This window comes from Rhipicephalus microplus, chromosome 6 (genome assembly GCF_043290135.1).
Source record: "Rhipicephalus microplus isolate Deutch F79 chromosome 6, USDA_Rmic, whole genome shotgun sequence".
Lineage (NCBI taxonomy): Eukaryota > Metazoa > Arthropoda > Arachnida > Ixodida > Ixodidae > Rhipicephalus > Rhipicephalus microplus.
The window spans coordinates 101546470-101561488 of NC_134705.1; the positions used below are offsets into that span (position 1 = coordinate 101546470).

General features: G+C 48.6%; 1 protein-coding gene across 2 annotated transcripts in view; it reads left to right on the forward strand.

Moving 5' to 3' along the window:
* LOC119168052 (kunitz-type serine protease inhibitor 2-like) overlaps positions 1–13758 on the forward strand; it is a 43370-nt gene extending 29612 nt beyond the window's left edge. For both annotated transcript variants that reach the window (XM_075865379.1, XM_075865380.1), the window contains one exon: positions 13566–13758. In XM_075865379.1, the coding sequence (XP_075721494.1) occupies positions 13566–13600 (35 nt within the window). In that variant the 3' untranslated portion in view covers positions 13601–13758. The remainder of the gene's footprint in view (positions 1–13565) is intronic.
* Positions 13759–15019: the final 1261 nt, after the last annotated feature.

The following is a 15019-nucleotide window of genomic DNA, read 5'->3' on the forward strand; positions in this document are numbered from 1 at the left end:
TATAGATATATATATATATATATATATATATATATATATATATATATATATATATATATATATATATATATATATATATATATACATATATATATATATATATATATATATATATATATATATATATATACATATATATATATATATATATATATATATATATATATATATATATATATATATATTGGTGGGAAAGATTTATGGGTGGAAAAGTGGGTGAAAAGCGTTATTCGAAGGTTGCAGGTTCCGATCCTGCCCGCGGCAAGTTATCTTTTCACCCACATTTATATTTTTTCTCATTTACATTACAATTGGCCTAATAACTTCCCCTATTCTTCCTTGGCTATATTGTCTGTTAGATCTCATTAATATTGTGTAAAACACGGAAATTGAGCCCTTAAGTATACAAGTGTTCCCTAATTCATTAACGAGGGCCTCGTACTGGTGGACTTGGTGCCTCTAGGTTGTATAAGAGGTACCATTGCTCAGCTGAAAGTTAGTAATAAGTTCACGTGCTACGTGACGTCAACAGGCTTATAAAGAGTGTGCCACACTCGCCGCCATGGCTACAAGTGGCGCTGACTGACACTGCCACGTTTAAATTGACATAGATACCCAATAAACTGGCTGGGGGGATTGCTGTCGTGGTAGCTCAAGTGGCAGAGCATCGAACGCGTTATTCGAAGGTCGCAGGTTTGGATCCTGCCCATGGCAAGTTCTCTTTTCACCCACTTTTCTTTCTTCTCAAATAAATTACAATTGGCCTAATAATTCCCCTATGACTTCCTTGGCATTATTGTCTGTTAGATCTCATTATTATTGTGTAAAACACGAAAAACGAGCCCTTAAGTATACACTTGTTTCCCTTATTCATTCATGAGGGTCTCGTACTGGCAGACTTGGTGCCTTAAGTTTGTATACGAGGGACTAATTCTCAGCTGCCAGTTAGTAATAAGTTCACGTGCTACGTGACACCAAACAGGCTAATAAAGAGTGTGCCACACTCGCCGCCATGGCTACAAGTGGCGCTGACTGACACTGCCACGTTTAAATTGACATAGATACCCAATAAACTGGCTGGGGGGATTGCTGTCGTGGTAGCTCAAGTGGCAGAGCATCGAACGCGTTATTCGAAGGTCGCAGGTTTGGATCCTGCCCATGGCAAGTTCTCTTTTCACCCACTTTTCTTTCTTCTCAAATAAATTACAATTGGCCTAATAATTCCCCTATGACTTCCTTGGCATTATTGTCTGTTAGATCTCATTAATATTGTGTAAAACACGAAAAACGAGCCCTTAAGTATGCACTTGTTTCCCTTATTCATTCATGAGGGTCTCGTACTGGCAGACTTGGTGCCTTAAGTTTGTATACGAGGGACTAATTCTCAGCTGCCAGTTAGTAATAAGTTCACGTGCTACGTGACACCAAACAGGCTAATAAAGAGTGTGCCACAATCGCCACCATGGCTACTAGTGGCGCTGACTGACACTCCCACGTTTATACTGACATAGATACCCAATAAAGTGGCTGGGGGGATAACTGTCGTGGTAGCTCAAGTGGTAGAGCATCGAACGCGTTATTCGAAGGTTGCAGGTTCGGATCCTGCCCATGGCAAGTTATCTTTTCACCCACTTTTCTTTCTTCTCACATACATTACAGTTGGAATTATCACTTCCCCTATACCTTCCTTGGCAATATTGTCTGTTAGATCTCGTTATTATTGTGTAAAACACAAAAAACGAGCCCTTAACTATACACTGGTTTGCCTTATTTATTACCGAGGGTCTCGTACTGGCAGACTTGGTGCCGTTAGGTTGTATACGAGAGACTATTGCTCAGCTGCCAGTTAGTAATTAGTTCACTCACTCAAAGTCCAGCGTTGTTGTCGTTCCGCTGCCCCCGAAGTTTATCTTCCAGGAAACCTCGCGTCTTCAATTGGCCGCTCTCCAGGCTCCAAACTTCTTCGACGGAAACACGTCGGCTTCATACACGCAGCTGTTGCCATGCGTCTTGCCTGTAACTCGAGTCTTCACCCCTCAGGTGGATATCCTCTTCTCCTCCTTCGCCACAAAAGACAAAAGGCTTCGTCCACAAGGCGGAACACCCTACGCACTCTGGCGCATACTTTCTTCTTCTTTTGCTTTGTCACAAAAGGCAAAACCTTCACCGACAGACGCGGCGAAATAACCCCACGCACGCTGGCGCTAACTTCCTTCTTCTCCTGATCTCCCACCTCGGCTGCTCGATTAAATACCTTCCGCGCGAGATTCCAGAAAGTTCTCATCGTATCGTCGGCGCGATACGCAGCGAAGGCTGGGGAAAGGGCGAGATGGTACGAGGGCCATCCGCGAAAGATGACGCAACCCTGCATCACCACGCCCCTTTCTATGAAGAACTCTCTAGGACTTGCTCGGCCGCCGATTTGAGGAGGTTCGTTGGCGAACCTACGCTTCCGAGGGAGAAGGACGCGCGCCCAGGGAGTCTTTGGATGCTTGTTTTTTTTTATCGTTGACCTCTCAGAGCTTCGTCGCGAGAATTTGGCGGCGCGCCCTTTTTTGAGCGCTCGGTTTGAGACACTGCCCCCCACAATAAGAATATTATCTCATAATATCGTCGAAGGGTCGTGACGTGGCCGAAGACAGGAGACTTCGCGTTGGGATTTAACTGTTTATTTGAGCGAACCTGTGCCCGGTAAAAGGAAAGTCCAATTACAGCAGCAGTCTCGCACAGATAGCAGTCTCGGACTGATAGCGGCGAACGGAGCGTCGGCCTTCGATCAGCAACTGACAAGCGGCGAAGCGCGTCGGTATTTATACTCTTGCCGTCGAACGTTCTAGCGTTATCGCTGGCAGTGGCGTAGGTTCCAGAACAATCTGTACCATTCGCACAGTGAGCGTGATCATATCAAAATGATCTACTACAGTCCGGAACCTTCTCGCAAACTGCAGGCGCGGTTTGCGCTGAGAATCGTGTGGTGTTTTGGGACGATAACAAAAACTCGGGAAAGGGAACGTGGCCTTGCCCCCCTCTGAAAAAAGGCATCGTCCCAATTCTTTAACTAAAGATGAAGGTACAATAATAATGAAAGAAAGTACAATGAATACATTACGATACAAAAAACACTGTTTCAGTTTGTTAACGCGCATGAAACGGCTTGAGGCGCGCGACATGGACGGCTTCAGGTCGCGATCGGCGTCGTTGAGAGTTCGTGATGCCGTCGGGGACAACCTCGTAATCAAGTGGGCCGAGACGTCGAACCACCCTATACGGTCCGATGTACCGTCGCAGAAGCTTTTCACTTAGTCCACGTCGGCGTATCGGCGTCCACACCCAAACGCGTTCACCGGGCTGGTATTCCACGAAGCGTCGTCGAAGGTTGTAACGGTGGCTGTCGGTCGTCTGTTGATTTTTGATACGGAGACGCGCAAGTTGTCGGGCATCTTCGGCGCGTTGAAGGTACTCGCTCACATCGACGTTTTCTTCGTCGGTGACGTTGGGTAACATGGCATCGAGCGTCGTTGCCGGGCTCCTTCCGTAGACCAATTTGTATGGAGATATCTGCGTCGTCTCCTGCACCGCCGTGTTGTATGCGAAGGTCACATACGGAAGAATGGCGTCCCACGTCTTGTGTTCGACATCGACGTACATTGACAGCATGTCGGCGATCGTCTTGTTAAGCCGCTCGGTGAGGCCGTTGGTCTGTGGGTGGTACACTGTCGTCCGTCGGTGGTTTGTTTGGCTGTATGCGAAGATCGCTTGAGTTAAGTCGGCAGTGAATGCCATTTCTCTGTCGGTGATAAGGACCTCCGGGGTGCCGTGACGTAGGACGATATTTTCGACGAAGAACTTAGCTACCTCGGATGCACTGCCTTTTGGCAGGGCTTTTGTCTCGGCGTAGCGGGTGAGGCAGTCGGTAGCTACTACGATCCACTTGTTTCCGAAAGCCGACGTCGGGAACGGCCCCAGTAGGTCCATACCAATCTGCTGGAAAGGTCGGCAAGGTGGATCAATTGGCTGCAGAAGTCCCGCTGGCCTTGTCGGCGGTGTCTTGCGTCGCTGACAGTACCGGCATGTTCTCACATAACGAGTGACGTCGGTGGTAAGACGTGGCCAGTAGTACCTCTCTTGTATCCTCGCGAGCGTGCGAGAAACACCGAGGTGCCCTACCGTCGGATCGTCGTGCAGGGCCTGCAGGAGTTCTGGTCGCAGAGCTGATGGCACCGCAAGGAGGTACTTAGCTCGAAGCGGTGAAATGTTTTTCTTTTGTAGAAGACCGTTTCGTAGAAATAACGACGCAAGTGCGCGCTTGAATACCTTCGGGACTTCGGCGGTCCAGCCTTCGAGGTAATCATTTAGGGCCTTAAGTTCCGGGTCAGCCCGCTGTCGTTCAGCGAAGTCGTCAGTAGTTATCGTTCCCAAGAAGTAGTCGTCATCCGGGTCGTCGGGTAGCGGTTGGTCGACAGGCACACGAGAGAGACAGTCGGCGTCGGAGTGTTTTTGCCAGACTTGTAAATGACAGTAATGTCATATTATTGAAGTCTCAGGCTCCATCGTGCGAGGCGACCTGAATGGTCCTTCAAGGTGGCTAGCCAACACAAGGCGTGGTGGTCGCTCACAACATTGAAGGGCCTGCCGTAGAGGTAAGGGCGAAATTTCGACGTAGCCCAGATGATGGCGAGGCACTCCATTTCTGTTGTGGAGTAATTTGCTTCTCCTTTGGATAGCGATCGGCTGGCGTAACTAATAACCCTTTCAAGTCCGTCAGCCATCTGCACAAGAACGGCGCCAAGGCCTACGCTGCTTGCGTCAGTATGTATTTCTGTCTCGGCCAATTCGTCGAAATGGGCAAGTAACGGAAGCGTCTGTAGGCGATGTTTAAGCTCCTGGAAAGCGTGTTCCTGTGGCGTTTCCCACTTGAACTCCACGTCGGCCTTGGTAAGGTTAGTGAGAGGATCGGCGATGCGGGCGAAGTTTTTCACGAACCGCCTATACTAGGCGCACAGGCCCAGAAATCGGCGCACGGTTTTCTTGTCAGTGGGCGGCGGGAAGTCGGCGATGGCGGCTGTTTTCCGTGGATCGGGACGAACTCCAGACTTGCTGATAACGTGCCCCAGAAACAAGAGCTCCACATACGCAAATCTGCGCTTATCTGGCTTCAGTGTGAGTCCGGAAGTCTTGATGGCTTGAAGTACAGCTTCAAGGCGCCGAAGATGCTCGTCGAAACTCGAGGAAAACACGACGACGTCGTCCAAGTACACAAGGCAGGTCTGCCACTTCAATCCTGCCAGTACTGTATCCATAAAGCGTTAAAAGTTGCAGGCGCTGAGCAAAGGCCGAAGGGCATCACCTTAGGCTCGAAGAGGCCGTCCGGTGTTATACACGCCATTTTCTCTCGGTCTCTTTCGTCGACTTCGATTTGCCAATAGCCAGTCTTGAGATCCATTGACGAAAAGTACTTGGCGTTATGGAGCCGATCAAGGGCATCGTCTATTCGTGGGAGAGGATACACGTCCTTCCTTGTGATTTTGTTCAGGCGGCGGTAATCGACGCAGAAACGTAGGGTCCCATCCTTTTTCTTCACTAACACCACGGGGGATGCCCATGGACTCTTGGACGGCTGAATAATGTCATCCCGCAGCATTTCATCAACTTGTCTCTTCATGGCATCACGTTCTCGCGTCGAAACCCTGTACGGACTCTGACGGAGTGGTCTGGCATTTTCTTCGGTTATGATGCGATGTTTCGTGATTGGGGTCTGCCGAATTTTCGATGACGACAAAAAGCAATTTCGTATTGCAGGAGCATGGCCTTGAGCTGTTCTGGCTTATCGTTCGGAAGTCTGGGATTGACGTCGAAAGCTATGGGAGGGGCTTAGTTCCTCTGAGCAGCTTCCGAAGAATCGGCGAGGGTGAAAGCACTGGTGGCTTCGACAATTTCTTCGATGTATGCGACCGTTGTTCCTTTGTTAACATGTTTGTACTCATTGCTGAAATTCGTGAGCATAACCGTTGCTTTGCCTCCCCGCAGCTCTGCGATTCCTCTTGCGACGCAAATATTTCGGGTGACCAACAGATGCTGACTGCCTTCAACGACGCCTTCCAAGTCAGGTGATTTAGGAGCGCCGACCGAAATAATGACGCTTGAGCGAGGCGGAATGGTGACTTGTTCTTCCAGAACATTCAAGGCATGGTGTCCTGACGGCGTGCGCGGCGGTAGTGCTTCTTCTGTGGATAACGTTATCGACTTTGTTTTTAGGTTGATGACAGCACCATGGAGGCATAAGAAGTCCATGCCAAGGATGACAACTCTCGAGCAACGCTGTAGGACTACGAAGTCTGTAAGATAAATACGGCCGTTAATGGTGACTCTCGCTGTGCAGATTCCTGCAGGCGTTACGAGATGACCTCCGGCTGTGCGGATCTCAGGGCCTTTCCAAGCTGTCCTAACTTTCTTTAACTTCGCGGCGAATGACCCACTGATGACAGAATAGTCGGCTCCAGTATCGACGAGAGCGGTCACACTGTGGCCGTCGATAAGAACGTCGAGGTCGCTAGTTCGCCGTCTCGCATTACAGTTAGGGCGTGGCGTCGGGTCACGGCTGCGTCGGCTTGTTCCGCTGCTTCCATGTTGCGTCGTCGGGCCACCTTCGGTAAGTGAGCTTTCGCCGTCAGGGCTTTGCCTGTTTGGCGTTGTGTTCGGAAAGCTCCGTCGTGGCGTCGTCGTCGTCGAAGGATCTTCGGTAGTTCATCGCACAGCAACCGCACCTCCACCGGTTGCTGCCCTTAGTTTCCCGGAAACGGGCTAGGAGACCGGCCCCGCGTTGGGCCAGAGTACTACCGGTGGTGCGGTGACGTGCGGCGGCTGGGCGACGGCGAACGCGAAGGGCTTCGTGGTGTCCACCGAGTTCCTGTCGGGTAGTCGGCGATGTCACGTGGTCGTTCTCCTGGCTGTGGACGCGGTGCATTGACGGCGAAGCCACGCAGTCCCATCTGTCGGTACTGGCAACGGCGGTATGTGTGTCCGGCCTCGCCGCAGTGGTAGCAGAGCGGGCGATGGTCAGGGGTGCGCCAGACGTCAGTCTTCCTCGGTGCACTGCGCTGGGCCGCTGGCGAACGGTATGACGTCGGTGGGGGTGGTGGCGGCGGTGGCGTCTGTCGACGGAAGTGCGATGGGGCGGCGTTTTGGCGTGGACGGGGAGGAGCGTTGTGGCGCAGTGCAGTGGCGTAGCTCATAGCTTCCGGCTCGGGCAGCGGTGCGTGGGGAATTTGAAGCGATTGCCGAACTTCTTCTCGCACAATGTCGGCGATTGAATCCACTTGAGGCTGTGCCGAAAGCAACAGCTTGCGCAGCTCTTCCCGCACAATCATTCGGATCGTTTCACGCAGGTCTTCGGAGTTACTGGCTTGAGCAACAGCGCAGTCTGCAGTCAGGCGACAATTATACTGTCTGGTGCGCATGTCCAGGGTCTTTTCAATAGTGGTCGCTTCGGCTAGGAATTCTTGGACGGTTTTCGGTGGGTTGCTCATCAGTCCTCCGAAGAGGTCCTGTTTGATCCCTCGCATGCGGAAACGAACTTTTTTTTTCCTCAGGCATGTCTGGGTCAGCGTGACGGAATAGTCGGGTCATTTCTTCTGTGAAAATGGCGACATTTTCATTTGGTAGCTGAACCCGGGCCTCTAATAAAGCAGCGGCCCTCTCTTTGCGAGCGACGCTCGAGAAAGTTTGCAGGAATGCGCCGCAGAAAGCATCCCACGTTCGGAGCGTGGACTCCCGATTTTCGAGCCAGGTCCTTGCGGTGTCTTCCAAATAGAAGAGCACACGATGCAGCTTTTCGTCATGGTCCCAGTGGTTGAGGGCGGCCACACGGTCGTATGTTTCTAGCCAGGACTCCGGGTCTTCGAACGATGACCCATGAAAAATTGGTGGTTCCCTGGGTTGATGCATGACAATCGTGGGCTGGGACGCTGCGGTTGTCATTGTCGCTGCAGTCGTGGTCATGGCCTTGGTCTTCCGCGCCTTGTCTTGTAGAAGCCCGTACTCAGGTGGTAGCCCTTGCTGTCGGCGGCTTGTTCGCTGCTCCTGGTTGGCGTCGGTGTCTTCTCCGCGACGTGGGCTGGGTTCACGGCTTGACGGGGGCGTCCGGTACATGAACGACGCAGCACCTCCACCAGATGTCACGGGGTCGTGACGTGGCCGAAGACAGGAGACTTCGTGTTGGAATTTAACTGTTTATTTCGGCGAACCTGTGCCCGGTAAAAGGAAAGTCCAATTACAGCAGCAGTCTCACACAGATAGCAGTCTCGGACTGATAGCGGCGAACGGAGCGTCGGCCTTCGATCAGCAACTGTCAAGCGGCGAAGCGCGTCGGCATTTATACTCTTGCCGTCGAACGTTTTAGCGTTATCGCTGGCGGTGGCGTAGGTTCCAGAACAATCTGTATTGTTCGCACAGTGAGCGAGATCATATCGAAATGATCTACTACAGTCCGGAACCTTCTCGAAAACTGCAGGCGCGGTTTGCGCCGAGAATCGTGTGGTGTTTTGGGACGATAACAAAAGTTTGGGAAATGGAACGTGGCAATATTCAAAACCACACAAACGAGCGCGAACAGTCCCCGCACTCTCAAAGACTGTAACATTGTCCGTCGCTAATCACACGTCACCTTCACAATAGATCACTCAATACAATTGTACATTGTAATTCAATGTCACAACACATCAAATATAAGCACAGGTACATGAGTACAACACTCCATCACATATTCCAAACAATACAAATGTACAAAGTTCTCTCATTACAACAATTGTACAATACTATACATCACATCACCGTAACAAACATTTTGACTCGCTCGACATAAAGTTGTTACACAGGATAACACCCACATTAACACAAAAATTGCACTCAGTACTGCCAAACACATTCCGATTCGACCTCAGCACCTATCTTGAGTACTTCGAGCTGCGCTTGCGCCCTTTCTTGTGGTGCTCTCTCGATCTCTTCTTATTCTTCTTGTTTCTGTTCCAATGAGCCCTTTCCAACGACGGTATCTGAGGCGGCGTCTCAGCCATCATTGTCCCCTTCGACACCATTAACGGGTCATAACGTTCAACCGATCCTGTCACCCGCTTGTTTATGTCACGACATTGGGTCTGGCTAGCCGACTCCGTCACCTTTACATTGTCGGTCAGTAAAAGTCGAGCCGACGTAAGTCCAGCTGCCCAGCACGTAAACTCATTCAATACGATCATGTTCTGATTCACTATCTCTTGCGCCCAGGCTTCACCTTGGGCTCGAGTGAAATCCTTGACAGGATTCTTCTCCGCTGAATCTCGCGGTCCCTGTGTCAGCGGAAGCTCCATATTCGGGTCTTCCCCCAAACATTCTGGATCATTCCGCCCTCGCGCCCCGTCGATGTTTCCGATGACGAGGTCGTACAGGGGGTTCGTCATGCATAGAGCCGTAAGCTTCCCGCTGAAGTACGGGTTTTCAACCTCAATCTCTGCTTCGGGAAGCATGCGAACCGTACTGTCAATTAGGCAAACCGGTTTAGTTTTACCTGTTAACTCACTTTCTCACGCCAAATTTCTTCGCACGATAACAGTGGAGTTACACGTATCTCTTAACACCTTAACGTTTTTGCCCACAACTTTTCCAGGCAGCGTTGGCATTCCCTTTGTAACACTGCTCGGCTGTTTTGTCATTACAGCACCCGCAATAGGAAGTTGCTCCCCGTTTTTCAACTCTACGAATCCGTCGGTGACGGCATTATCATCGGATTTTGGTGCTGCTAGCACGCAGGATACCTGGTGAGTTTAACTCGCTCCGTTACTACATGCGTCTGCTTTGCGCCCAGTCTGGCCACACTTGAAACATTTCACAACCGTAGGGTTCGTGAAGTTAGTTCGACAGTTGTTCGCACGATGACCCATTCGGTTAACAGAAAACATCGCGGAACACTCTCCGGTGCACGCTTCTTTTGTTCGGGTGCCGAATTTTTCGAACCTTCGGGACACTCCTTCTTGACCTTGGCCAAAATAGTTCCACCTTGCGCTTCCGAGAATTGATCAGCCAATTCAAGCATGTCTTCAAATGACTTAGCACTCCTCTCTTTCAAGTACAGCGACAGGCTTGGGGGGCAACTAGTAAGAAATTGTTATCTAATTAGGAGCTCTCTAAGCTCATCATACCCCTGCGCTGTCCCTGAAAGTTCAATCCATCTGTCGAAATAATGGCCAAGTCGGGCGGCGTACTACGTGGCCGTCTCACCATCAGCTGGCTTTCCTGTTCGAAATTTGTCCTGGCATCCTTCCACAGTAAATCTAAATCGCTTCAGTAAAGCAGTTTTCACCTTTGCATAGTTGGCTGCATCGGTCAGCGTCAGCCTGCCGTACACACTGAGTGCTTCACCACTCAAGCAAGTACTCAAAGCAGTTGCCCATTGATGTTCCGGCTAATTATGGCTCCTCGCAATCGTCTCAAATCGGTGAAGGTACGCGTCAAGGTCGTCCTTCCTTTCATCAAACGCTACGAGCAGCTTGCTTGCGTTCAAGCGGAAGCCGTGGTCCTGCCGTTCGCTGCTTTCAACTCTAGCTTGGATCGGAGTTTCACTTCGCTGTTGCAAACAGAGCCGCTCGAGTTTCATCTCGTGCTGCCGCTGCCTTTTCCTTCCAGCCATCTCCTCTTCTCTTTCTTCTTTCGCCCTCTCAGCAGCCAGCTTTTCTCTCTCCAGCTCCAACTTCAACTGCTCCTCTCTTTCTTCCTTCGCCCTTTCAGCGGCCAGCCTTTCTCTCTCCAACTCAGCTGCTTTTTCTTCCTTGGCTCTTTCAGCTGCCAACCTCTCCCTCTCCAACTCAGCTGATTTTTCTACCTTGGCTCTCTCAGCTGCCAACCTCTCTCTTTCCACCACCTCTTTCTCCTTCTGGCTAACCCACTTCCGTAGTTCGGCGCCAGAAAGACCCATCTTCTCACCAAGAGCTACTAACTTTTCGAGATCCATTGTGTCTCGCAAATGAAGTCTCGCCGCGTGTAAAATGTGTCTGCCTAAATCAGTCTATCGGAACACTCCCCTGCACTCGTTAACGAGAACACTGAGCAACACACAAAATCGTTCGAATAGCACTATCAACAACTCGAGGCTCTTTCTCACTACTTTGGACACACTGTGCACCAAAAGGTTCTTGTCGCGGACGCCAGATTAATTGTCATGGGTCCGGTTAATTCGGGAGGCGATCGCCAGGCTAATTCCAAGGGCCGAAGTATCGGCCCCCCGAACCGCACCACGAAAGCGCGGACAATTTAGAAGTGGTCCTATTTGGTGCGCCAGCGGACGCCAGCTGTGGCCCACAGAACAGGTCAGAGCAGAGAGTTGATAAAAAAACTAAGTTATATTTTGAATTATGGCAGATCAAAACGATACACAAGTATGCACACTCGACAATAGTTGAATACAATATGTCACCTATCAAACAACGTACTACGCAGTACAATCAGCCACACTCGAAACAATGGACACAGACAACAATATGCACTACAATGCAGTCGCATGCATCGAACAACCACGACACTTAAAGACTAAAGAGTTAGGAAACCTATTCAGTCCAAAGTCCTTGGAACAAAAGTCTGGAAGATACTCTTCCGACAATCACTCACTCAAAGTCCAGCGTTGTTGTCGTTCCGCTGCCCGCGAAGTTTCTCCCCCAGGAAACCTCGCGTCTTCAATTGGCCGCTCTCCAGGCTCCGAACTTCTTCACCGGAAACACGTCGGCTTCACACACGCAGCTGTTGCCACGCGTCTTCACTCGATAGCGGTAGACACACACTCTTGCCTGTAGCTCGAGTCTTCACCCCTCAGGTGGAAATCCTCTTCTACTCCTCCTTCGTCACGAAAGACAAAAGGCTTCGCCCTCAAGGCGGAACACCCTACGCATTCTGGCGCATACTTTCTTCTTCTCTTGCTTTGTGACTACGGACAAAACCTTCACGGACAGACGCGGCGGAATAACCCCACGCACGCTGTCGCTAACTTCCTTCTTCTCCTGATCTCACATCTCGGCTGCTCGATTAAATACCTTCCGCGCGAGATTCCAGAAAGTTCTCATTATTAGGTCGGCGCGATACGCAGCGAAGGCTGGGGAAAGGGCGAGATGGTACGAGGGCCGTTCGCGAAAGATGACGCAACCCTGCATCACCACGCCCCTTTCCATCGAGAATTCTCTAGGGCTAGCTCGGCCGCCGATGCGAGGAGCTTCGTTGGCGAACCAACGCTTCCGAGGGGAGAGGGACGCGTGCCCGGGGAGTCTTTGGATGCTTGTTTTTTTTATCGTTGACCTCTCGGAGCTTCGTCGCGAGAATTCGGCGGCGCGCCTTTTTTTGAGCACTCCGTTTGTGACAGCATTATTGTCTGTTAGATCTCATAATTATTGTGTAAAACACGAAAAACGAGCCCTTAAGTATAAACTTGTTTCCCTTATTCATTCACGAGGGTCTCGTACTGGCAGACTTGGTGCCGTTTGGTTGTATACGAGAGACTATTTCTCAGCTGCCAGTTAGTAATAAGTGCACGTGCTACGTGACGCCAAACAGGCTCATAAAGAGTGTGCCACACTCGCCGTTATAGCTACTAGTGGCGCTGACTGACACTCCCACGTTTAAATTGACATAGATACCCAATAATGTGGCTGTAGTACAGCTGTCGTGGTAGCTCAAGTGGTAGAGCATCGAACGCGTTATTCGAAGGTCGCAGGTTCGGATCCTGCCCATGGCAAGTTATCTTTTCACCCACTTTTTTTCTTCTCATTTACATAACAATTGGCCTAATAACTTCCCCTATACCTTCCTTGGCATTATTGTCTGTTAGATCTCATTATATATATATATATATATATATATATATATATATATATATATAAACGTGTGTAGATAGATAGATAGATAGATAGATAGATAGATAGATAGATAGATAGATAGATAGATAGATAGATAGATAGATAGATAGACTTCACTATGTGCATAAGATTTTTTATAAAACTTGAGTTTACTCACGTTGAAAAAGACTAGAAAATCATTACCAGCCACTGTTTGAAGCGGAAATGCATGTATATAGTATGGTAATTTTGTATTTCTGGAGTTAAACCTTTTTTGCAGCAATTTTTGTTTATATGATATTCTTGTCTTCTACAAAACTGAAGAAAGTGACCCTTCTTTTCGTATATCAGTATGTGGGAAAATCCGCTGTCTAATGGTTTAAAGGCGCATCTTATTAGCTTCTCAGCCTAAAACATGCATAAATATGATGAGAATTGGCTATAAGTGGTCAATGTAGAATATAGCTGACGAAGATGGTGTCTTCGTTTAACGCGAAAATTACATTCGGGTGTATCGTGTATCTTCGCAACTGTCAGACAAAGCCTCGCTCGGTAATACGTGCTGATTAAACTTAAAAGCCCTGAATTCAATCGTCAGGGTTTCTCAAAAAAACCCCCAAAATTTGCATAGAGTGTGCGCTCTGCGTTTTACATTACCTGCACGTAGACATTTTTATTATTTAGATTTTTTCTTTTCAGGCCACATGCATAAGTTACAACACTGCCCGGAGTAGCATGCTACTTCGCCTCTAACATTTCAGGGATGTGAAACTTTTCCTTGAGCTCAATTGAGTGGTTCCTTTTCCGAGCACGAGCAGTTTGAAAGATTTGAAAAGAAAACTACAAAATATTATGTGTCTCTGTAGTAAAATAAAATCGTTATTTAAACATCTTTTCTTTGTCATTTTTCATATTGTCACGCTGTACATTTCTTGCGTTTGTTTTAATTAAGGCTCCGTGCAAATATGTGTCGCATAAACTTTCTTTTTTTTGCAAATATTTTACAAACACTCACGAATCATGCTCAGACCGGCGATGAGCTTGTATTGGGAAGAATACAAGTGTAGGCCTAACGGTTTAACTATTACTTACAATATGTCCGTGCGACTGTGGAGCACGATGCGCACGAGTTTTTTCTCTTCGTCTCTGAGGTGTGTGGATTTTTCTGCGATCTCGAATGTAACTTGCTGTCGCTTTTAATTTACACGCTCCCTTCAAAACCATACCAAAACTACTCGTGGTGTCCAGGTGTATTAGATGAATCCTAAAATTGCCGAACCTGCACTACGCTTCCATTGCTCGTGATAGGTGAGTCTAACATACTAGACGTATATTGCCAGCAGGAGAATTTGTGCACCATCAGTCTTATCGGTGATCACCCCCTTATCTTGAAACTGAAGTTGTCATTCGAAAAACATGAAGTGTGCGTTCTTAAATGCCTATGGAAAAGACGTCTTTATGCGAAACGCTCTAAATACATAAGGATCAACAACACTTCCTTTGTATATTATCAGTGTTCAACAATATGAAGAGGTTTTTTGAGACACTATCACCTAGAAAGTTAAGCATTAGTAATTTAGCGATGAGCTCCGAGCCAAATGTTGTGAGGCGCAATGACCACTTTTCTTAACTCTTCTAGTTGCGTGCGAATAGTGGACTTACCAAGTACGCTGACCACACTGGCGTTTAAGGTGTAACCTATGGCGTCACGTAACGTCAGCACTCTTGTTAGAGCAGCGGTGTCTTTATTATTTGACGGAAGAATTTTCACTTTACGTTGATATGATGTTTATACCATATGTAATTACTGTTGGCGTGTTTCTCCACTATAAAGCAACATTCGCCTATAGCTTCCTAATTACAGGAATGCGCTTGTAAAGCTTAGTGGACAGCTTAAAACAGAGTCACCATGGGAACCACATATGGCGTTAAATCCACACGACACGTACATCATAGCAGTATTATCTGTCGTGTTTATTCCTTCATTACGAAATTAGATAGCTATCATTGCAGCCACAATCATCGTTGCACGGACAGTATGACTGCATATGAGCGTTTAGGCGCACAGCAATTTAGGTGGCCATACTACCTTAGGAGTCGTATGCTGCTGTCACTTAGCTTAGGACACACAAATTCTCATAAATCAGAGCCAT